We start from the raw sequence: 22,738 nt of genomic DNA, 5'->3' as shown, positions 1-22,738 counted from the left end.
TTTTCAAATTTATTTTAATGTTTTTTGAATGAGCTGTAGTACAGAACTGAAGAAAACTAATTCACCGGCTTTGATGTGCGTGTTTAAATAAATATAAATCTATATATGTATGTAGTTTAGGACTTACGACACATATATGTCATACATCTTTTCGCAATAGTTATCGATAGTTGTGGGGTAAACAAGCATTTTCGCTAAGATGCAACATGGTCATACTGAAGGAAAATTGTAACATAAAGAAAGATGATAACTGACTGCTGACTCAGACAGCAAATACGGCAAAACAAACATGTGAAATAGCCGACCATTTTGGTCCTCTACAGTTGGTAAATATATTGAACCGTTAGTATCGAAGACAATTGATATTAACAAAACAGCACTTTATTAAAGTTGTACACTTGTAATCGCCTGGCGAATTAAGTACAGTTATCGCGCTAAAAATACAGTGTTTTGGGGCTTACTCACCCCATCACGCTTAGGACTATGATTCCAGGGGGTGCAAGGACACCTGCTCCGGATTCGGACTTATGTGTGATATGAACCGATATCTGATTCAAGGCAGATATCGAAATATCAGTTGGCCGAATTTTAAGCATGTATCCTAACGCCCTAGCATAAAAATTCCATAATATTAATTAATAAAAAAAAAACACTCCGGAGTTTAAGCTAATCTATAGTCTACTGCTCTCCGCGCCATTTTGTCGCGGCGGGGAAATCTGGGACTTGTCGTAGCCATTGCTGGACATCTGCAGATGCTGCGGCAGTTGGGCAGGACGACCGTTGGAGGGCAGGGTCTCGTCCACGGAGAACACGGAGTTGTCGTGTCCGTGCATGTGGCGAGCATTGAGCACGGCATCCGGATGGCTCTTCGGCGACTCCGGCTGACCGACCTCATCCGGCTTGCCTTCCAGCAGGAAACAGGTGATGAAGAAGAGGATGGAACCTGTGACCAAAGGTGTTAATAATATTGGTAACCAAAAGTGACCAGACCATGTCGACTTACTGATGCCGTAAAATCCAGCGTAGAAGATCATAATCGAACCGCGATAGCCCAGGACCTTGGCCACGGGATCCACCAATATGGGCAGGTTGCCGCCGATGTTGTTCATCACAAACAGGAAGACGCCAATGGTCGAGGAGCGAACGCGCAGCGGTACAATCTCCACAACAATAGCGAACACAATGCCGAACCACATCTCGGCGAAGAAGTAGCTCAGGCCCAGCGTGATCATGGCCCACAGCGGATCAAAGTAGACCGATCCGAAGGCTGGCAGTGTGGCAATCAGCTGGCTGACAGCCAGAACAAAGGCGCGTGATCGTATGCCCATCTTGGCGACAATCTTGTCCGACACAATGCCACCAACGACCACACCCACGCTGCCAATGCCGATGGTGACCCCAAAGAGCCACCAGCCCAAGTCCACATCGGGGAAGTACGTGTTATAGTAGAGATCGGCGTTGTAGGCAAAAGTCATGCCACCGCAGTGACGGATGGACGCGGCAATCATCAGCATGATCATCGCCGGACTCTTGATAACCTGCCACAGGCTCACCGGTTTGCCGCTGGACGTCTGCCGGTCACCCTCGCCGATGGCCTTGCGCTCCGGCTCCCGCAAAGTGGTTCCGGTCAGGGCGGCCATAATCACGGTGAGGACACCGGCGCCTAAGTAGCAAACGCGCCATCCTAGATTCCAGAAGTTCAGCTTGGTAATGTAGCGGCCCACAGGGAAGGCGATGCCATAGCCTCCATAGATGCCCCAGTTAAAGATGGCCATGACCAGGGCCCTCTTATCCTCCGGAAAGATGTCAGACATGATGCCCGTGGCCAAGGGATTGCAGCCCGACTCGCCGGCTGCCATGATCATGCGCAAAATGACCAGCTGCCAGTACTCCTTCACAGTGCCCTGCAGGATCATGGCAATGCCGAAGATCACTGTGCACACGGTCAGCATATTGACGCGGTTGTACTTGTCTGCTGCGAAGCCCATGAAGACGCCCGCGATGGTGAAAATCAGGATGAAGGTGGGTCCGGCTAGGATCTGGTAGTCGATGCCCAGTCCATTGTAGTTCCACTCGCAATAGCCGGTGCCGTTGAAGTCGAGGGCATAGCAGCTGGTCTCGTTCCCAACCGCCGAGCACTGGGTGGGCAATTCGTGGCGATTGAACATCGAGGTGTTCTGCTGGCAGGCATGATCACCGTAGTCCAGTTCAATGGCCGTCTGCTTGGAGGTCACACCGATCAGATAGTGACCCAGTTCGCCCAGGATATACCCGATCGTGAGTACGGCCAAGACGTAGGAGTTGTAGAACCCGCTGAGTTTCTCCAGAATAGGTATCATATTGTGGCCGTTGACTGCGGGAGAGACAGGAGTCCGCCATTGATTAATAACTACAATTCAATCAAACAAGAAGGTACACAAACCCAATTGGCTGGCTATCTAATTACTACTCATTCCGAATGGGGACCATCACTATCGCATTTCTCATTTGTACCGAGTGAGCGGGCAATAAGGAAAATATTCAAGTGGCTCGACATAATGACAAATAATCTGCGATCACTCAATTAATGAGTCTACCAGCTTTCGAGTGTCAGCTCACAGGTCAGCTGCATAATGCAATCTCGGAATAGCACTTGACGGATCCGTCGTGACTGGAATTTCGAAAGGAACTTGGCACAATGTCCATAATTCTCCCTCGCAGCGTAACGAAAGTGAAGGCAATTACGCGTACGTGATACGAGAGATACGGTGTCTAACGAGCATTATCCGGATACTTATACCCACACATTGCAGGCAAAACGATCTCCAATCGGTGCTCTGCAGGTGGTGACAATTAAGTTAAGATCGAAAACATTTTACCATAAAATAAAGTACTTGTGTGATAATAAATCAGTTAATGGAAAGGCGGCTTTAAACAATACGAATCAATATTTAATAGGCATCAAGATCAATATGAGGAAGCAATTTGTTGCCTCTTTTCTGTAGCTGTGGCCTTACATTGAGTATTTTAAGCCGCAAAGCTTTCAAGGAAATCGGAACTGGGAAAATTGTATAATTTATATGTGTATCTATGGGATTTATGGGTTCTCCAAGCGCTCAGTTGGACTGATCCAAAAACGTTTACCTGCCGCACCGAGCAAAGTGCCTCGATCAATTTGTCTTTTTTGCTGTACCCTCCATTCTTGCGGGCGGCAAATTATTACTTGTTCTTTTTTTTGGCAAACCGCAATTAGGCTAGCTTCATAATGGGTTAAGACCGGCAAGAAGTCAGCTCTTTTGGGCCTCGACTTCACTTTTGACAGTCAAACACCCGCCCCGCCAACATGCGTTTCGAAATTCCTTTAATCAATCACGTTAATTCGCTCTTGCTGTTCTTTGTCTTTGTCTTTCTATTTTTTGTTTTCGTTTTCTTCAATTTTTGGCTATGTCTTACAATTGCCGGGCTGTCAAAAGCGCCAAGGTCAATACCAAGAATCGCCGAGAACATGGCTGGAAAAATAGTGGCCAGACACCTTCGCTATCCAGCCATCCGACGGATATGCGGTCGAACAAAAGGCCTCGAGAATGCGGATGCTCGGTGTATTGACCGCCTGGTTTATTGCACAGCTGGTCTCTATTTACCATTTAACCATTTGAAACATTTTTACCATTTTAACCATTTTTACCATTTGGCCATTGGTCATTGGCTTGGCTTGTGTGCTCATTGTTTGCGCATCGAATCAGATTCCAAAAGCTTACACAGATCTTTGTGTCGCTGGTTCCGAGTTGGCACTACACGCCTTCGAAGTGATGCACATTCTGGTTTCGACATATTTGGCCCAATGCTCGGTGCAATTTTAATAATAATAGTCATTCAAGCACTAACGGCCTGGCCCATTGAAAATCCCAAGACCTTGATCATCGCTTCGTGCTGCGCGTTGACATTTATGAAGCCATAAATTCGTATTAAAGCTCACACGTGAGTCTGGTCTGAAGTCTTATGCAGATTCGATGTAGGAAGCGGGTATTATTTCCGATTGTTGTCGGCTAAGCTAAATCTCACGAGGCAGCCTTGGCATTGGAGTTTTCTCATGGAGATTCTTATGGAGAGCCAGCGGCTCCTTGGCCCTGCATTACATCCATATCCAAATCCATATCCGCACGCGGCCACGTAAGCCGCGTTTTCTATTTCCAGTTCAGTGTCAAGGCGCCAAGCGCAATAGACCAAAAACCGGACTCTCGACCAAACGTGACTGGCTGTATAGAAACGCCTGCCCCTTCTCTGGAAACTCGCCTCCTTCGCTTTCTTTGGCAAGGCCATCGGATTTGCACTTCGTGCATGAGCTATCGAATATATGGGTGCTCATTGGAGCGATACAGCTTATAACCTACTAGAAGTAGGAAAAAAAAACAAAAATACAAATCGATGTCTTTCGAACAATGAAGCTAATGTAAAATGGAATTGCTCAAAGCATGGAACCGCGAATTTGCATTTAATTATTGTCTAGCACAATTAGTGTACAATTTTCGTGTGCTCCATGTGCCATAGCATTTGGAACGCAACTGATCCTTGAGCACTGATCGCGGAGCACTGCGATCTACCCACACCACATATCACGCAATGGAAGTTGGCAATGCCCCGACATTACAGCATCGACTTGGCTAATGTTCGTGACAAGATTGGACCAAGAACGGTCAGGCTTGGCTGCCTCGCGCTGGAACTCGAACTCGGAGTCGGAGTCGAGACTCCAGACCCAGACTCAGACTCAGAACTCGAATCGAGTGGACAGTTGAGGGTTGAGAGCTGAGCGCTGAACATGTGCGCGAATCCGATTCAGATGTGGTAGACATGGTAGACTGCCAGCATTAGCTGCTATTAGAATCTCGGCCTATTTGCACGGGCCGGGCAATTGGAGGCAAGTACTTCTGGGAACTTTCTAGCTGATGGATGCGATCGTGTTTGACCCCGATACGATTAGTCGCCTATTCAAAACACTTTGGCTGGCACTCAAGCATGCCCATTACACAGTATGCACATTATACAATCGTTTTGGGTTGGCTTAAAATGCGGTTTATCAGCCGACTTGTAACCGCACTCAAGGCTAACCTGCCCACCAATTATGAATGGTCTCCGGGCGGCCGACGGGGGTGGTGCGGGTCAAAGCCATCTGGCTGATTTTTAAATAAATAGCGAATAAATATTCCTAATTTATTGGCTTGTGCCGTGCGGCAGGTGTCTCACTCTTCTCGCCCACAATTAACAGTCACTTAGTTGAATTGAATGGTTTGAGTGGTTTGAATGGTTTGCGGGCTTGCGGGTTTGTGGGAATCGAAGATCTTTGGGAACACTTAAGATTGCGTGACGTAGTTGGCTGCGTTCCACCTTGACACCTGCTCGTGTGAACTGCACACTGGGATTCTGCAGCACATCGCTGGTAATTATGGCAGATACCAGGTAACGCCCCTTGGACTCTGTCTGCGAATTTGATTTATGCCTGGGTGTTTGCCGTTGGATTGCTGTTCGATTGCTGTTGAGTGTGGTCAGTTAGCAGCCGCCGGGTGCCAAGAGAATCCATGTGATTTGCATATGGCCATTGTGGGCCAGGTGCTAAGTGCCAAGTGCTACCGACGCCACCTGAGGAAATGAAGAAATGCCGGATGTCTGCGGATCTGGCTCGCATAAGCCAAGCAAACAAGGTGCTTGAGCAAGCGAAAGTAATCCGGGGATCATAAAAAGACACTATTTTATAGATCAGCTAGCATGTAGTGCACTTAAGATCGTTTATTTAACGATCCCCCTAAAGTTCTGCCTGGGGATATGCGAGTATGTAAATGGCAGGTGGCGGCGATAAATGAATGCCAATGAATCAGATTCGATTTCTCTGGACCAGGTGTTCGCAACCCGAACCTAATGAATTACAAAATGCCATACAGATCGCACCTGGCAACTGTCACCGACTGCACTCCCAATCCAATCAGAACCCATCCCATGCCATCCCATCCCACCAGATGCGATCCAATGCAAATGCGGCGTTGTTGCCAATCGGAACCGCGGGAGCCGCGAATCGTGCCAAGTCGAAACCGGGTCTTTGGCAAAGGGCTGCCGATGAGAACGGTTCCGCCATTAGCATAAATTAGTACGGCTGGTCGAGATCGATGATCGGCCGGCTGGTCAAACCGGTGACCATGTGCAAGGGTGGCGATTGGCGATTCCGAGCGCAACGAAGGCAAACTTGCCAGTCATCATCCGGACTGAATGTATCTCGGACTTTCTGTTTGCTCCACCTCGAGGGGATTCTGAGCCCAGCTACAAGCAAAATAACTGGCTGTCGGACCGTATAACCCGAATTACGGGTAATTACGTCGTCTCCGCTTGTTCGACAAATGCAAATCAAGCGGATGACGATAAAATGGATGGCTGGCATCTTTAGGAGTCGACGGCACTGATACCCATCGCAGCAGACTGATCTACTTTGAGTGCCCAGTGGTAGTTGCCTTACTCAGGTAATGGGCGCCTTGCTCATTATATTTAATTGCGGATTGGGCAATAAATTACTCACAAATATCACTCAAGTGGCCACATGGTCTGGCTCAATTAAGCTGGATGCCAGCGGGAGTTATCAATTAAAGTCAACCATCTGCGACACCTGAGCAACCTTTCTAATTACTCGCAAACACTCATATAGATCTGACATTCCGCGATTCGAAGCTGATTGAGCTATTATAGGGAAATGTGCCCAAGCAGAGGATGTGGGACTGGAGACGGTTCATTTGATTTCCGAATAGGGAGATTGCTACGAGTAGGTGCATTATCGAAATGATTGGACGGAGCTCATTTAAATTATAGAAAAGGGAATGTTAATCAAAATCAGACACACTTATGCAATTGCCGGCGTTCATTAGCAATTTTAACTACTCCACAATGTACTTCCAGATGCACGAGTATGCAGCTCGGAGCTCGGACCTTCGTGACTGCCCCACAACAATGTGGCCCCCAAATGGCTACCACCGCCCACCAGAAATTCTCTCCGAGATGTGGGAACGAATGCGCATCATGTCGAAATTAAACGCCTTGCCAGAATTTCAGCAATAAATTGCCAGTTAAATCGAGCTTTCAACTTTTTGCGATAATGCCAAGTTTATACAGCTCGCCCGAACAAATTGCCCAGCTGCTACCTTACATTAGAATCGATCGATCGATCGATTGAAAGATTCATTAGACCGTCTCATTGGCTCATTGGGGGGCTGTCTATATGCCTTGTTCAAAATCCAATTCGGGGCTCTTTCTTTCTGTACCGCGCGATAAGATAGTCCCAAACTTCCACACTTGGTGGCTTCATTACCTCTCGGATGTGGGAGTGTCGTCCGTAATTTGTTGACAGCAACTGAGTTGCGTCAATATTATGTAGTTCAAACAGACTCCAGACACAGACTCCTAATGGCTTGCGTTGTAAGCCAAAGTGCCATTGGCCATTTCTCCCCTTCCCTTCGCCGTGTTTTCAAGTGTCTATGGTATCTATGGAAGCTTATTGCCGCTTATTAATGACAAGCTTCCCGTCTGATTTCATCTTCTTTCCTCCTCACTGGACTAATCACGATTAGTACACACAGATCATCACTTGGGACGCAATTCCTACCAATCGGAGTGGTGTTTCTATTGCCTGCGATCTTTAATGATCCGTGTTAATGGCTTGCGATCCGGTCTTATAGGGCTAGTTAGGAGATGATCGTTCGGATCTGTAGACTCCATTGATTGATATCGAATTCAACAAGACCACTTGTGCGCCTTTCAGCTGTATTAGCCAGCTGACTAGCAACTTGATTAGTGATCTTTTCTCTGCGATTTATTCGTCACACGTTCGGATTGGGAAGTTAGATAGTCTGCGGTTTCTTGGACTTTTCCCCAGTAAATTCCACTGATTCATCTGCCCCATCTAACTCACACTTTCCGAGCTGCTGCTATATTTTCTTATTCGATCGATCGTTCGATCGTTGGATCGGCTGCTTTGGCACTGACACACAAAAACTGTCGAGAATTATGGTACCCCTCGATGGATTTAAATTAATTGCACACAAGCACGCGTCGGCGAGCAATTGAGTACTGCCAAGGCGTTTTAATATTTATTGTCTTTCTTTTTTCATAGACTTGCAGCCAGAGCATCCGAGTTTGTGTCTCTATTTTTCAATCAACACCAGCGGCGTAGATAACGCGACACGACAGACGAAAGACGCCACTTACACAGAACAAACAATTCGATGGAAATAGGAAAAAAAATAAGTGTTCAGTCCGAGCCGTGAAAATGTGCTCCCTGGACTTGAGAATGCGCTGTTTATTTTTTGGGGCACCTCCACTTGGCTGCGTTTTGCAAACAGAACTAAAACACGGCCCAGTCCATCGTCGTTTTAAAAAGGAAAACCGCCCAAACGGCGACGGCAACGGCGACGTCGACGTCGACGCCGCTGCCATCGCCGGCTAAACAATGCAAACTTTCAGCTCGAGAGAAGTCCAAAAGCAAAGCGCCAGCCAAGCCAGCCAACCAAGCCAACCAAGCCAGCCAAGCCAGCCAGGCTAACCAGCCTCAGCCAGCCACGCAAAAGCAGTCAAGCAGGCCGAGAGAAAAGCGGCAAAAGCAGCAAAGAGCGAGTGCTCTTTGTTGGCGAGATGCTTAGTCAAGAAGAAGAACATTCGGGGAACATGACCCTTCCATGCCCATGCCCATGCCCATGCTCATGCCGAGCTCCAATCGCATGTGCCAAAAATAGTGTTTGCCGGCCGAACAAAGGACTGATTAATCGGTGATCCCCAATCCGCATCGGCCGTGCCTCCTTTTTCCCTCAGCCGCTGCATTGGCACTGACCGCAGGTGCACCCTGTTTGTCATCGAGGAGTCATGAGCAGACTAAACACTCAACACAGCCAGGGTGCAAGGACGAACACAGCCAGCAGGAAATCACAAAGTGGAGATCAGCAATACTTGACCGAACCAAAGTAGTTCCTTTCGCGAATAGCTCAGTTCTGGCCAGCCGCAGTCACCTCGGCCACTCGGCTAAGCATCTTGAGCTGCATGCTCGCTGATCATGACCATGCTGCCCTTGATCCCGCCTCTATGATTCGCTTGCGCTGTTCTCTCTCGAGAAGCAGCGAAGTCAGCTAAAATAACTAGCGATTCACCAGCAGCGCAGAGAAAACCAGTTGGCTGCTATGGAAAATCCACGCATAATACAACATCGCGGCTTGGATGTGGATTCCCCCATTCTGTCAGTACCTCTGACGTCTGCCTTGCCCATCGCCTCAGTTCTCCCGACTGTCCCGAGTGCTCCGAGTGCTCCGAGCACGCCGATGATGAGTGGTGCTTGTCTGTGCCATGTTGTGCCGACGATCCCTGGACTGACCCCTTCGATTTGAGTTGGCTTAACCCACTGAAGTCACTCGGATCATACCAACTGAAGCTTATGTTACGTGCTTTATGATCCTACCTACTAAGCAAGCAATTTAATTAACAATTAAGTTTATATTTATTAATACCTGGACGTAAGGTTCAACCACTTTCTAACTGCAGTGCTTGGCAGCCCAAAGGGTTAAGTGCTGGGGTGGATTCTTGGATTCCGAGAATCGGACACTAAAGTGCGCTGCAAAATCCAGTTCTCAGCCGCTGGCTGACGTCCGTGACTGCAATTTCGGGGGATTTTTTCTTTTTCGCTGGTACTCCGCCTGCTCCTGCTATCGCACTATCATTACCATGGAAACACATGTGCGTGCCGTAAATCGGTGCATACGATAGCCGTCTATCCGCAGCTGACTCATGGGGCTCAGATCCCCGATCTCCGATCTTGGAGCCTCGGATCACAGATCTCAGCTGCCCCTCGGAACCAGTTTCCATGGTGGTTTTCGTATTGTTGTTCTGCGATTTCTGGCTCTTGCAGGTGTTTCTTTCGTATTTCGTTTTTCGTATTTCGTCTTACGGATAACTTTTTCGATGCTAATTTGGCGTGGTCTTGGCCAACGGCACACCACGTTGTGACGTCAGTTCGGTTGGGTGTTCCGAGTGGTCGGGTGGCTGGGTGGGTGGGCGGCTCTAGGAGCTCAAGTTCGCGTGCACAGTGAATAAAGAATGGTGCGTCGTGCATACCAAACGATATCAAATACTTCGATTTCTAGATCCACAAATAGTTACATTTTTTTGCGGTGTAACTGAGCAGTGGGTGGTACACTTGAATTCAATTCAATTCAATTCGCTTACATTTCGTTCTGGGAGCAGAGTGTTCTGTTTCTTTTGCTTGTGGTCTTGCTTGAACGCCCACGAGCGGCGCATTCCAAGGCCCTCGGTGCCCTCGGTTCCCTCGGTTGGCAGCTCCAGTTAAGTGCCACCGTGTGTGTGTGGAACCGGATCCTTGGGGCAGCGACTTGGACGTGGAGCTACGGACGACATGGCACGTGCAGCAGTTGCGACACTCCAGTTCCTCGACACTTGACCTCAAGAGATGGAAGTCCAGCGATCGAGCGACACCTGCAATTAGGCGTGAATCATGAATAAATTGAATGGTTACACGGACACTAAAAATACTCGAGTGTTGAATTCGAGCTAATTACAAAACAATAAAAATCAGCGTTTTTGCTCAGCGTTTGTTTCCCCAGTCTGACGGCGCAAAGAACTCGGATTTGTCGCAGGATTTGGTGGATGATGGGTGGTCAGTGGTCAGTGGTGAGTGGTGGCTGGTGACTGGTCAGTGGTCAGTGGTCAGTGGTGAGCGGTGGAGCACCGCCTTCTCGACCGGTTTGATCCGCAGTCTTATTGTTGATCGCCGGCCGATTAGCAAGGGGCATTTTTACGGTCATGTCCAGAACGAATGCGCTAATAAATGACTAACAGAAAAGGGACAATGCAGTCCGGCTTATTACGAGTATAAAGAATGGCTTTTTGGCTCGATCGGTTTTATCGGGTCGCTTAATTAATATGCATTACCCCCAGGTGCTAGTTATTTTCCACACTTACATATAGAATCGAGGAACCGCAAAAATACTGGAAGTTTCCCAGGCTTAAGTGACGTCAGTTTTTAGTCGAGTATTTGCACCCATTACCCAAAACCGCAAATTCTCTGGTAATATAGTCTGTTAAATAAACGAACTGTTTCCCACCATTTAATTTGGGCCAATAGAATACACAAATATATATGATTTAACTAAGTTTATTTGATTTTTAAGCCATGGGAATTTAGGCCCAAGTGAATGCCGCCATTGTTCGTTCATAAATGAAGTGAGTAATTTATGCAGAGCTCTGAGAAGTTTCCATTTAATCGAAAGCTGCTTTTCAGTGCAGCTCGAGTCCATAAACTCAGGATTAGTATTCAATTGAGCACGATTCCATTTAAAATGGAGCGATGGTCGCCAGGATTTACCAAGTGCCGAAATAGCTCAGTTGGGAGAGCGTTAGACTGAAGATCTAAAGGTCCCCGGTTCAATCCCGGGTTTCGGCAATTCTCCGTTTTATTTTTTATTTTTCAATCAAACTGCGTTTCCTACGACTAACTTGCTACCGTGTACGACTCATATTCGGATATTTCGAATTATCCCATTTATATATTTTAATTTAATTTTTTAGCAGCTTACCGCTGGTGCTTCACAGCACTGGATGATGTGAGCCATCGCTAAGCTCAGCGGGGCTTTGAACCATCGCATCCATCCCTCTATGCGTTTCGCTTGCCAACACTATCACACTCTAAGCACTTCTGTTAGATATTACCAGGGGTCCAGCATTTGGCTTGAGTCCGTAATAAACCAGGGATTACAGGCCTATTTATAGCCACTTGCTGCTACCGCCAGCTGGCCACTCTAATGTGACTCGATTTCAAACACTGAAACTGCCATTTCCTTTCTTTTTCGTTCCACGTTTCCGGTGAGTGCATGTGCCCAGCGAGTTATTTTCCGTAAATTGCCACTTAAAACGTTTCAAAACTCATTTACTTGTAGCCAGGGCATTGCGGTACGTTTGCGGTCGTGCTAATGGTGTTTGCGGCGCAATTCTGGCTGGTAGAAATCAACACGCCGAATTGGCCGGCCAGAAAATGCGTTTACTTCAACACCAATTTTTTTCTTACATATTTTTTTACTGTGGGCCTGCGGGTCGAAACTGAAAGTTGCACCATGTAAACAATCAAATGCATGATATGGATCATGATAATATATGCCTTGATGGCATTACCTTTTTTTTCTGTGAAATATATAGTGTAAAATGTTCGAGAAATGCGTGTGTTGTCATTGTGTCTGTGTGTGGAGTGTGCGTGTGCCTGTGTGTGAATAGTGTTTCTAAAAAGTATTTAAATTATTCAAATGAAGTGCTACCTCAATTAAATGCACAAATTAGGCGGTTCAAAGGAATTCGACATGCAGAATTCATGCTGAATTGTTGTTGTTTACAGGAGCACACACATGCGCTCTCACTCACTCACGCACACACACATACAGGCTACAGGCAGCCGCTTAGTTTTTTTTCTCGCTCATTTTGCACGTGTTTTGATTGCCGCGTTTTTGTATAAAAAACCGTGGTTAAAATTGGTTATATTATTAAAAGATTTACACACGACCGCCAGCGTACTTAGGTTGCTTTCCAAAATGAGCAAGGAATGGGCGAAAATCTCGCATTTTGCGTATTGTACAATGCCGGTCAGCATAATAGTAGCAGCAACCAAAAGCGTAGTTGGACTAACTAACTGAGCATTATTGATTTAGCTTGCAACAGCTGTTTAAAAATCCCTATTAATACTTTTGTCGAAAACTGTGACACTTTATAGCTAATACTTATGAAGCGTCTCAAGAAACGCGCTAGGATAATAATTGAAAGTAAACATGAACTTACATTAGAATCCATTTAAAATTCCTCTTGCATGCTATCGATTATCTTGACCGGATGTGCTATTTTGTCATGTATTTTAATAAGATATCATACTAATTGCCCATGTTCCTTGCAGATATTGAAAAATGGGCCGTTACTCACGCGAGTCAGACAACGTGGCCAAGTCGTGCAAGGCGCGCGGGCCCAATCTACGTGTGCACTTCAAGGTGAGAATCCTACCCAGATGAATCAATGGAACCTGGGCCATCCAGGGGATACCGCATATCGCATTCCGCAGCTTAAATCAGTGAATGCCAGCCGATTGTGCAGCATCTCGCTTTTGCATTGCTGCCAGAAGAATCCTCCAAATGGACGAGTTCATCAGCTGAGTGCCAAGTCCCGAATCTCTGGACGCCCTCTTCTAAAATCTCGCCGACAACCAAGCATCTCCAAGAATCTCATTGAAGTGTTTCGGCATGCCCATTTCAAAAGGCGCTTGCTCCATCCCGGACAACTGCTGACGATACGTGTGCCCAGAGCGAAACCAAAGCCTTGCTAAAACAGCGGCCTGCTGCTTTCAATGAGCTAGTCTCTACCTGTAGCCTGGCACAGATCTACAAATGAATCTGCTAATGAAATCCATCGGGGAATCCACTAAATCAAGCTCATATCACTAGTTAGCCAACCAAAGATCATCGGCCAAGCTGATAACTTGTAAAAGAAAACCAATAGTTTTATGCCATTGGCACAACATGATATTAGTTATGATTTATTCTTCCCCTACATGGGCACAGTTTTAAACCAGGTGCTTCTCCTCCATGGAGGATTACCGATTGAAAGCTGTGCCCAAAGCAAACCCCAGCCACTGTAAAACAGCGGCGTGTTGGCCATCAATGCTCGCGTCTCTACCTGAACTTTGGCACAAAATATTAGTACTTCCTACCAATGACTTACGATCACATTCACCATTATGTATCAGCAACTGATAAAGATCATTTCCTCATTTTACAGAACACACATGAGACCGCCCAGGCCATCAAGCGCATGCCCCTGCGCCGTGCCCAGCGTTACCTGAAGGCCGTCATTGACCAGAAGGAGTGCGTGCCCTTCCGTCGCTTCAACGGCGGAGTCGGTCGTTGTGCCCAGGCTAAGCAATGGAAGACCACGCAGGGTCGCTGGCCCAAGAAGTCCGCCGAGTTCCTGCTGCAGCTGCTGCGCAACGCTGAGGCCAACGCTGACTGCAAGGGTCTGGATGCCGATCGTCTGGTCGTCCACCACATTCAGGTGAACCGCGCCCAGTGCCTGCGTCGCCGCACGTACCGTGCCCATGGTCGCATCAATCCCTACATGTCGTCGCCGTGCCACGTCGAGGTCATCCTCACCGAGAAGGAGGAGGTCGTCTCCAAGGCCACCGATGACGAGCCCACCAAGAAGAAGCTCTCCAAGAAGAAGCTGCAGCGCCAAAAGGAGAAGATGTTGCGTTCTGAATAAAATGTGTTCTGGGCCAGCCGCCCAAGCCGGTGACAACAACTGAAGCTCCATTCTTTTTTTTTGTATCCTAAACTTAATACCAATTATTGTGCGACGAGATGAAGTCGCGGATGTGGAGAATACAGAGCACAAGCCCCCAGAATTGACCACCTGGAAATGCTATGCGTTTTGCTTTAAACTCGACCCACTTCTTTTTTTTTTTGCTAGGCTAGGAGAGCAATAAAGTGAATTGCTGTTTTCGTACATCTGACTTGAACTAAAAATGGGGCTTAGGGTTAGGTTTTGGCAATTTCTAGGTCGCTATATTTTAAAGCTATTGAGAGACTTAGATTGAATAGGACGGCCAGTTCTTGGTTGTATAATAATACAATATAATTCATAGAATTTACAAATTCTAAATTTAGTTTGGCAACATATATGCAGATTGTAGATGTAGATTGATATCTGTATATTAAAGATATGGTTGTTTTTTGCAGTGTGCATTGGCATTTAGCCAATTCACCATCCTTAGCTAGTACTTCTAAGTTAGCGGGGACACCTTACGCATTGGTGTATCGATATTAGCCAAGATCGAGTTACGCAACAGCGAGCTTCAGACAGCTAGCCAGTTGAGCGCGCTGTTTATTTGAATTTGAAAAACGTTTTGCCGATCAACAGCGAACATATTCAGTCTATTTCCTTCCGCAGAGCTCTTGTGGAATGTTCGGTGGCTTTTGCGCGCATTCACTTGCATCAATTGCCTTCGAGTGGCCACTTGGCATATTCATTTAAACTGATTTCATTGTAGCGCACTCGTTTACCAGCCTCCCCACATTTTCTTTGATTACAATTCAGCCGTACTTATACTTACAATGCAAATTAATTGAATTATTTCAATTTGCTGAGCTTCTGGCTCTGCCTCTGGCTGTGGCCAGTGTATTTCGTATTATTATTATTTTGGTGAGCTCTCTTCCCTGTTTTTGTCTATTTTCTTTTTTTTTTGCCTACTGAATCACTCGCTGGAGGAATGCCACGCCCACAAGCCCTGCTTGATATCAATTCCATTGAAGAAGCAACCCACCGAGAAAAAGATGGAAATAAAAGCATCCCAGCATTCGGACTCAACGAAGAGCACTTGAGCGGCATAATGCAATAAATGTCGGGTTTTGTTTCTGCTTTTCTTGGCGATCGTTCTGATCTTTGGGGATCTTCTTCTTGCTGAGCTTGGATTCAGATACACCTAAACCTAACGTCGTCCGAACTGAGACAAATCTAATTTACATGATCGCTCGCATTATCTCGTCCATTGTATTATAATCATCTGCGACGTCGACATCGACCTCTGCCGCCGTCCCCAGTTCATTGCTGTAGTGGTTGTTGTATTTTTGGATTTTTTTTCTGCTTTATTTTGTACTTGTTGTATTTTTTGGTACTGTTGCTGGCGAGTTCAGTGGTTGGCGCTTCCTAAGTGGATGACACTCAAGCTCATTGAGCGCTCCATTGTGGGGAGACATTCGATGGGAATGGGCGGTGCGCGAATGGCGGGGTGAGACTGAGATCGGGGATGGATGGATGGATCTATGGGGTTGGTGGCGGCATCGGGGCGTCCAGGGGCTTGCGGCTGGGGGCTGGGATCGGTGAGATTGGGATTCAGATTCGGATTGGGATTCTGCCGGCGTCGCTGTCGTGCTGCACCTAGCCAGTAGTAAACATAATACAATAACAACAACAACAATAGAGCTCCCGCACAGCGCACTAAACAATGCGAAACATCACATCTGAAATTCGTTCGTTTTCAGTTTTAAAGTTCAAGCCGCGACATTAGCACACGAAATCTGCGATTATCCGATACTGAAAAAATCAAAAAATCAATAAAAAAAAATAAATAAACAAAAATAAACAGAAATAGAAATAAATATACGAATAATAGTTAAAAGCAATCCAAAGCGCGTAATAAAAATTACACATGAAAATAAATCGTTTAGTGATCCTCATTCGATTCCCATTGAGAGCGATTTAAACGCAAGCGTTTCTAGAGCGTGAAGAAATCAATATAAATGAATAACAACTAAAGGCAAACAAAACACATATACAACAAAATTAACAAGCATTAACCAAGCAAATAAAAAGCAAATCGAACCACTAAAGCACCTGGCAAGACTCCAAATTATAAACACTTTTCAGCGCGAAAGCATTAACAAATCGTATAAGTTGGAAAAACAGCGGAAAACTTTGTTTCCCATACCGAAAATCAATTAAAACAAAATTTTAATATAAATAAAAATCAAAAAACAAGTAGGATCGAACACGATAGGCACTAGCCAAAGCGGAAAACAGCCACAAAGTAAGGATTTAAGCTGAATTGCGTAGTGTGGAGGGTTCACCGATAGGTTATCGTTATCGCAGCGTTGACCCTTCGCCATGCAGACTGTACCAGCGATCGCTGCGTTTTGCCATTAAGGGCGGAGAACTTTTGCAATATTTACATATAATTTGATTGATATATCATTTCATATTCAGCATGGAAAATAACAGACAAGTAAATATTGTGCGCCTGGGTTTGTTTACTCGAAATTTGCATTTAAATTGTGGGAATATTTTCACTTGGCCGTTGTTTCTCCTCGTATTTGCATGCTAATTCGAATTGGACCAGCACCCCCGATAAATAAGGCCTGTTTGCAGGGGAAGTACTCGCTACTGGCCAGGTCGCACGTGTCCGTCCGGTTCAGGAATGTCCGAATGGCATCCAAATCCGAATCCGAGTTCAGCAGACTGGCTGGGCGAGCATTTAGCTCATTTTGTCCACCATCACGCACCGATCTGGTGGATATATACGTATATATACATATTTATGCCAGATAGCCATATAGCCGAACAAGACGTCACCCAATTTCAACGTCAGCATTGAAGAGTGTGTATTTTTACCACAGACTCATAGAATGTTGGGTCTGATCTGGCCCATTCCAGACCGAACAGGTCTGTTCCACCTTCCCGATTCGAATTCTTCTCTATCTGATCATCTCTCTTTCGGCACTTTGACCTCCCATCGGCATCAGAAGGACAGACGGATTTCCGAGTCGGATGCATATATAAATAAATACATAGGTGGTGTAAATCATCCATCAGCGAAGCTGAAGTGCTGCGTCACTGGGGCACATCATTTTCCCATGCAAGAGATTCAAATATAGACCCTAAGGACGGCACTTGTTGTTGACGGAAATAGCTCTCGGCAACAGTTCAGTTTGAAAACTCATAGTTCCAGAGATGAAGCGGTATAGCCGGTTGCAACCGGTATAACCGGTTGGAAACTTTACCCGCTTGGGCTAAAGGAAAATTTTGAAATACCTCTTCCTTGGGACATCTTTCGAATGGCTTGTCAATAGGAACTACAGAATCGCAGACAGGGCACATTTTCTGTGCGTAAGACACGAAGAAATTTTAAATAAAAAAAAATAAAAAAACATAAACATAAACAAAACGAAGTACATATATAAGTGCTAAAAACGATCGAAATAACAGACAGACTCACCCGTTGGCTGTCCGAAATAAACAAGATTGAATCAGTTTTTCCATTTTCAATTTTGGCAAAACAAATTTTCCTTGCATTCCGTCTCGTTCTGCCTATTGTATTGCGCACTCTTTCGCACAACAGACTTTCGCTTTCTGGGGGCCACATGAAAATCCAAGATTCACGTGTTGCGAATTGTTTATATTTTGGCTGTTGGGTAGAATTGGGTGAAACGTGTCGATCGTGTGGATCTCTTGATCCGATCGCATGTGCAAATTCGGATACTTAGATAAGAATGCCCCGATGATGACGATTTCATTCTATGGGTTTCAGAGTCAGATAATTGCGTCAAAAAAAACACGTCAAAACATAACAAAAGTCGACGACACCAGAAATCAGCGATAACTATTTGAATGGAAGCAATATCGGAGGTCAATCGGCAAGATAACGATAAAACCGATAACAAGGACTCGGAAAAGGCGCCGATAACGAGACTTCATCATTGCCACGCCCACCGCTACCACGAAGAGGTAAGTTTACAGTCATGTCGATTTATACAGATTATATGCCCAAAGTCAATGCAATTGGCATTAGCAATAAATTGCGTATACGCCCAGTGGCACATTGAGCATTTCTGCATTTTCACACCGATTTCCCGATTTTCCACTACTGGCTCACAACCAATTGGCTATTCAATCGATGCTGATTGCACTTGATTTGCATTTTTCGCATCAAAAACATGCATATTTGTTTGCAGTGGCGGCAATCAAACAAGTTAAGTCACCAGCGGCGCATTTCTTATGACAGATCGCTGTAACAGAAATAAAATGCAAGCGCAAGGAAATTACAATTTAATCAAAATATTTGCTCTCAGATAAGACAAGAGAAACGTGTCGGCATTTTTAGGGGTTCTTACCCATAGGATTGTGGTGGCTGTGGAAGCAGAAAGGTCAGACAGTTGTTGCCTCATTGTAAAACAAACACATGCATCACATCAAAAGTACCAGGAAGTGCTCAAAATTCGGATGGCTAAATGATTATACTACAGGTTTATCTAGATGTATTTATAAATCGATGTATCCCAAACGACGCACAAATGGTCTTGAACCTCAAAACACGTCCACTTTTAAAAAACCGAAATTTGCCAGTCGCTTTATTTTCGGCTGGGCAAACATTTCCTTCAAGGCATGCTTAAAAATAAAGCGCATATACATCGCTCTCCGCCATAATTATTTATTTGTTTATTTTCTGCCTCGCCCTCGCGCGTTTATTCGATTTTGGGGGGCGGCGAGGCGGCTCAAACCGATTTGAATTGGTTTGGGTCAGAGCAAAGCTCTTCGATATAGCGTCAGATATAGACGGATTCCGATTCAGATTGAGATTCGCATGCAGATACAGTCTGTGCTGGCAGTGCAGGGAATTAATTCTTTTCTGCTGGCTGCGAATGCAACTGCTTTAATTGTTGTTTAATTAGCTGCATAATTGCAATCACGTATTCAAAAGGGGCGTATTTGTACTGAAATAACAGAAATGGCTACTTAGACCAAGTGCAAAAAGTAGTAGCTTTTCTTGTTAGTTCTTCGGTCGCCCCAATGCATTGAAAATAAAACGTGTCCATAATGATCAAATGATTTAATAAGATTTATATGAATTATGACACACGTACACGTACATTGTAACAAATACGAAACGCCGTGTTAGCTTAAAGTTGCCTACCACACATTAGCTTTAAATAAATATGTTAAATATTGATTGAATCGTAATAACTTATTTGGCACAGCATGCGAAAATTGAGTAGTCAATAATGTTTTTTTTTCCTGTGCACTTAGCAAACAAATAACAAATAACGAGACAGGGAAATCTCATAAAAACCTGCCACGTAAGCATTTTCAGGCGGTTCGGGGTCACCAATCTGACACTTTCTCTAGCACCGTCGTCGATCTCTCCTTGCCCCCACTTCATATATTGCCCACCTTATTGCCAGTATTTAGCTAACAAATAGTACATTCAAGTGGGTAGACTTATAAATACATTTTTTTGCCTGCCGGGGTTACAAGCATGCAAATAACTAGATGTGCATGTGCAATAAATGTGTATATATGTACATACATATATCCGCTATATATGTTTTGCGCCGAAAGTCACCCAGTTGAGTTGAGGGCCTCGTTCGTTTGTTCAACTCTTTATGGCCCTTCGGTTGGCGCGTGTAGCGCCGTTGTGGATCCAGTAGCTATATCAAGTAGTGGTAGCTGTGTATGTGGTGCCTCGATTACATTAGCAGCGAAAGGCCCTAATCAAGATAAACATTTTAAATCAAATTACCCGCGCCGACAGCTTTAGACATCATAAAAATCCAAACAAAAGCCGCGTAGAGCCCAACCAAACAAAGCAAAACAAGTGGTTTTGGGCATTTTGCAATATCTATTTTGCACAAGGCAGCGAACAAAGAGCGAGGCGACATGTGGCATCAACTAATTGTTGTCATATCCATTGTTGTACCTGCTCGGGCGCCACAAACCAGTTCGCCAATGGAATTAAGTGAAAATCAAAAATGGAAATGCAAATAGAAAAACTCTCCGCAATGGAAATGCACTCAAGCAGACAGTTCCTCAGTTCCCCAGCTACTCAGCTCGAGATCGAGATCGTCTTCCAATTGATGCAATGAAGGCTTCCGAACTAGTAGAATTCAGTAACCAGGTGGTTTTGCCTGCTCGGAAAAACTCTGTAAATAATACTAAAGCCAAAAAGAATTCATTCTGTACTGTACGAGCAACTAGACTTTTTCTTCATATGGGTACTGCTCGTAGGAAATGCGGAGCAATACTAAATTAAACTAACATTAGATGTTTACGTTTTACTAATAATAAAGAAATGTTTAAAAAGAATCCAAGCGATAACAGCAAAGGCAACATTAAGTTTATTCTCATTATTTTTATCATTTCCGAAAGCAATTCGTTTCAATTTTCAAAATGTACAAATGATTTATAAATAATGTGGTTTTGTATTAAATCAATTTATAGTTTTTACATATGGCATACATACACGTATGTATATTGTAGATTTATACAGTGAATGGAAAATGATTGCAGAAGCCCTTAATAATGTGTTAATTCTTTGAAATCTAAAATATCCGTAATACTGACCCAATAATGATGCTTCATAGGAAACGCTTCCTAAATTATCTGCGGAGCTGAAGAACTCGTCGCGTTTTCGCCTCTTTTAACTGCTCTTTTTAGATGCCGTAGCTGCCTTTAAGGTTTATCGTGTTGATTGGCATTGGTTCTAACCGGTTCGCACTGGAGACTGTAGACTGTAGCCTGTAGACTGTAGAATGCAGAACGTGCCTCACGTTCTTCAGTTGTTTTCCTCTCCACCGATGTCGCTGAAATTGGGCACTGAATTGATTTCTGCTTAAGCCTCATGGTTAGTCATCGGGTATGCTCCTCTCTCTTTAGCCCATTGGATGCGGGGTCTTCTGTCCCCCTCCTGTCATATGGACCCTCTATATAGAGCCGATCTTGTATTTTTCCCCTTGCCTTAATTGATATTGAGCATGCAATGATTAATCAAGCCTGAGCTGCGAGCTGAGCGCGTTCACTCAGCAGATGGGGCTTCTCAGAAAGGGGTGATGTAGTGGCATTATGGGGATACCAGTGGCAGGGGCAGATGGACCATAGACACTGCGTAGCCAAAAGTGACTTGGCACTTTAAATGCACGTGACCCGAGGAATTCTCTGTGCGTCAGTGGAGAAGTTGTAAACAAGAGTATTAGAAAAAGCCACCGCTAAGCCAATTATAATGCTGATGTTTTGAACGTTATAATGTTGTGGCTCAACGAAATGACAGATCGTAAAGCTAAAGATAGACCATTGAGGTGGAAGTGATAAGCTAGATATTAACTCTGAACATCACTGTGGTAGATTCCACTGAGCCGCCCGAGTTTTTTTTATTAGATGGACTAGATCTTCTTGGAAACAAATGGAAGAACCCATCAAACTCACCTCTTTATGGAGATGAAAACCAATCAAGAATTCGCCTATGATCTTGAATCTATTTATGTGCGGAGGGTTCAAGGCGAGATCAGTGCAGTGCGTACCCCTAAAATTACCGAGGTACTATGTTCTGTCAATTGATGGGAACGAGAGTTCTTTTTTTTTTCTTGCCAATGAATATACAAATAAGGAAGTGGCATATCAACAATTCATTTGGCTCTTTTAGTGAGATATCATGATTGCAGTTTCCATTATATGTACATACTTTTTGCATACTTTTAAGCTAAGCCCCCAGAGAACTCATAGCAAGGGGATGGCGCAGAAGTGCCAGAGTAGGCAGATTTATGCCTGGCAAACGGTCCGCCGATAAGGGGAGTATCTCCGTGTAGGTGGCCCATAAATCCCCAGTGGCAGCATTCACAAAAAAACATCAACAACTTTAAGCCGCAGCCTCATAAAGTCTACACAAATTTCCACTGACGTCAGTCCCACATGAGGAGCAGTGTACATAGCGATCAAAATCAGAAGATCTGGAGATGGAGATCTGGGGATCTGGGGATCTGGGGATCGGGGGATCGGGATGGTTGCTGCCTGCTTGGTTTGGGAGTTGACTTTGGTGGCGTTTGAGACGGGCCTTGGCAGGCAAAGAACACACGTTGGCTTGCCCAAAAAGTACAAAAAAAAAATGAAAATACAAAAGAGTGAAGAGAAAACAATATCAGATGGCCAGGTCACGAGGCCTGGCTGACACGGACAGACAAGCGACTGGAAGTGATGACAAGCGGGCAAACACCACTGAACTTGGACGAACGGTTGGCGGCTGGGCCAATATTTATTTGGGATTCACTTGGAGTTGCGAAAGATGAGTGATGAAAAAGTAAAGCCAGTTATTTTTAGCCGATCTATATTGCAGTCGGCGGCACCCAGCCACCGAATTTACAAATATTGTCGGATTATAGGG

At 45.1% G+C, this 22,738-nt stretch overlaps 2 protein-coding genes and 1 non-coding gene across 7 annotated transcripts; 2 read left to right on the top strand and 1 right to left on the bottom strand.

The window, feature by feature from the left end:
- Positions 1 to 359: 359 nt before the first annotated feature.
- On the bottom strand, positions 360 to 8,378 carry LOC6551535 (putative metabolite transport protein HI_1104). Of its 3 annotated transcripts, none has more exons than XM_026981594.1 (3): positions 7,922 to 8,378; positions 1,004 to 2,353; positions 360 to 943 (listed from the first exon to the last, which is right to left on the bottom strand). In XM_026981594.1, the coding sequence occupies exons 2-3, from the start codon at positions 2,337 to 2,339 to the stop codon at positions 672 to 674; spliced, it is 1,608 nt and encodes a 535-aa protein (XP_026837395.1). In that variant the 5' UTR covers positions 2,340 to 2,353; positions 7,922 to 8,378; the 3' UTR covers positions 360 to 671. The 3 variants fall into 3 exon arrangements, with proteins under 3 accessions (XP_026837395.1, XP_001978478.1, XP_026837396.1); XM_001978442.3 differs by having other exon boundaries at positions 8,218 to 8,378; XM_026981595.1 differs by lacking the exon at positions 7,922 to 8,378 and having other exon boundaries at positions 1,004 to 2,404.
- Positions 8,379 to 11,379: 3,001 nt separating this feature from the next.
- Positions 11,380 to 11,452, top strand: Trnaf-gaa. Its single transcript has one exon. It is a non-coding gene; the product is annotated as a tRNA-Phe (tRNA).
- A 324-nt stretch (positions 11,453 to 11,776) lies between these two features.
- LOC6551529 (60S ribosomal protein L17) lies at positions 11,777 to 14,455 on the top strand. 3 transcript variants are annotated; one of them, XM_015155132.2, is made up of 3 exons: positions 11,777 to 11,871; positions 12,944 to 13,034; positions 13,819 to 14,455. In XM_015155132.2, the coding sequence occupies exons 2-3, from the start codon at positions 12,954 to 12,956 to the stop codon at positions 14,296 to 14,298; spliced, it is 561 nt and encodes a 186-aa protein (XP_015010618.1). In that variant the 5' UTR covers positions 11,777 to 11,871; positions 12,944 to 12,953; the 3' UTR covers positions 14,299 to 14,455. The 3 variants fall into 3 exon arrangements, with proteins under 3 accessions (XP_015010618.1, XP_026837950.1, XP_001978477.1); XM_026982149.1 differs by having other exon boundaries at positions 11,840 to 11,902; XM_001978441.3 differs by lacking the exon at positions 11,777 to 11,871 and adding an exon at positions 11,940 to 11,958.
- The last annotated feature ends 8,283 nt before the right edge of the window (positions 14,456 to 22,738 follow it).

The sequence above is a fragment of the Drosophila erecta genome, unplaced genomic scaffold (genome assembly GCF_003286155.1).
Source record: "Drosophila erecta strain 14021-0224.00,06,07 unplaced genomic scaffold, DereRS2 tig00000126-arrow-pilon, whole genome shotgun sequence".
Lineage (NCBI taxonomy): Eukaryota > Metazoa > Arthropoda > Insecta > Diptera > Drosophilidae > Drosophila > Drosophila erecta.
Note: the sequence above shows the minus strand (reverse complement) of the source record. Positions and strands in the feature narration are given on the sequence as shown.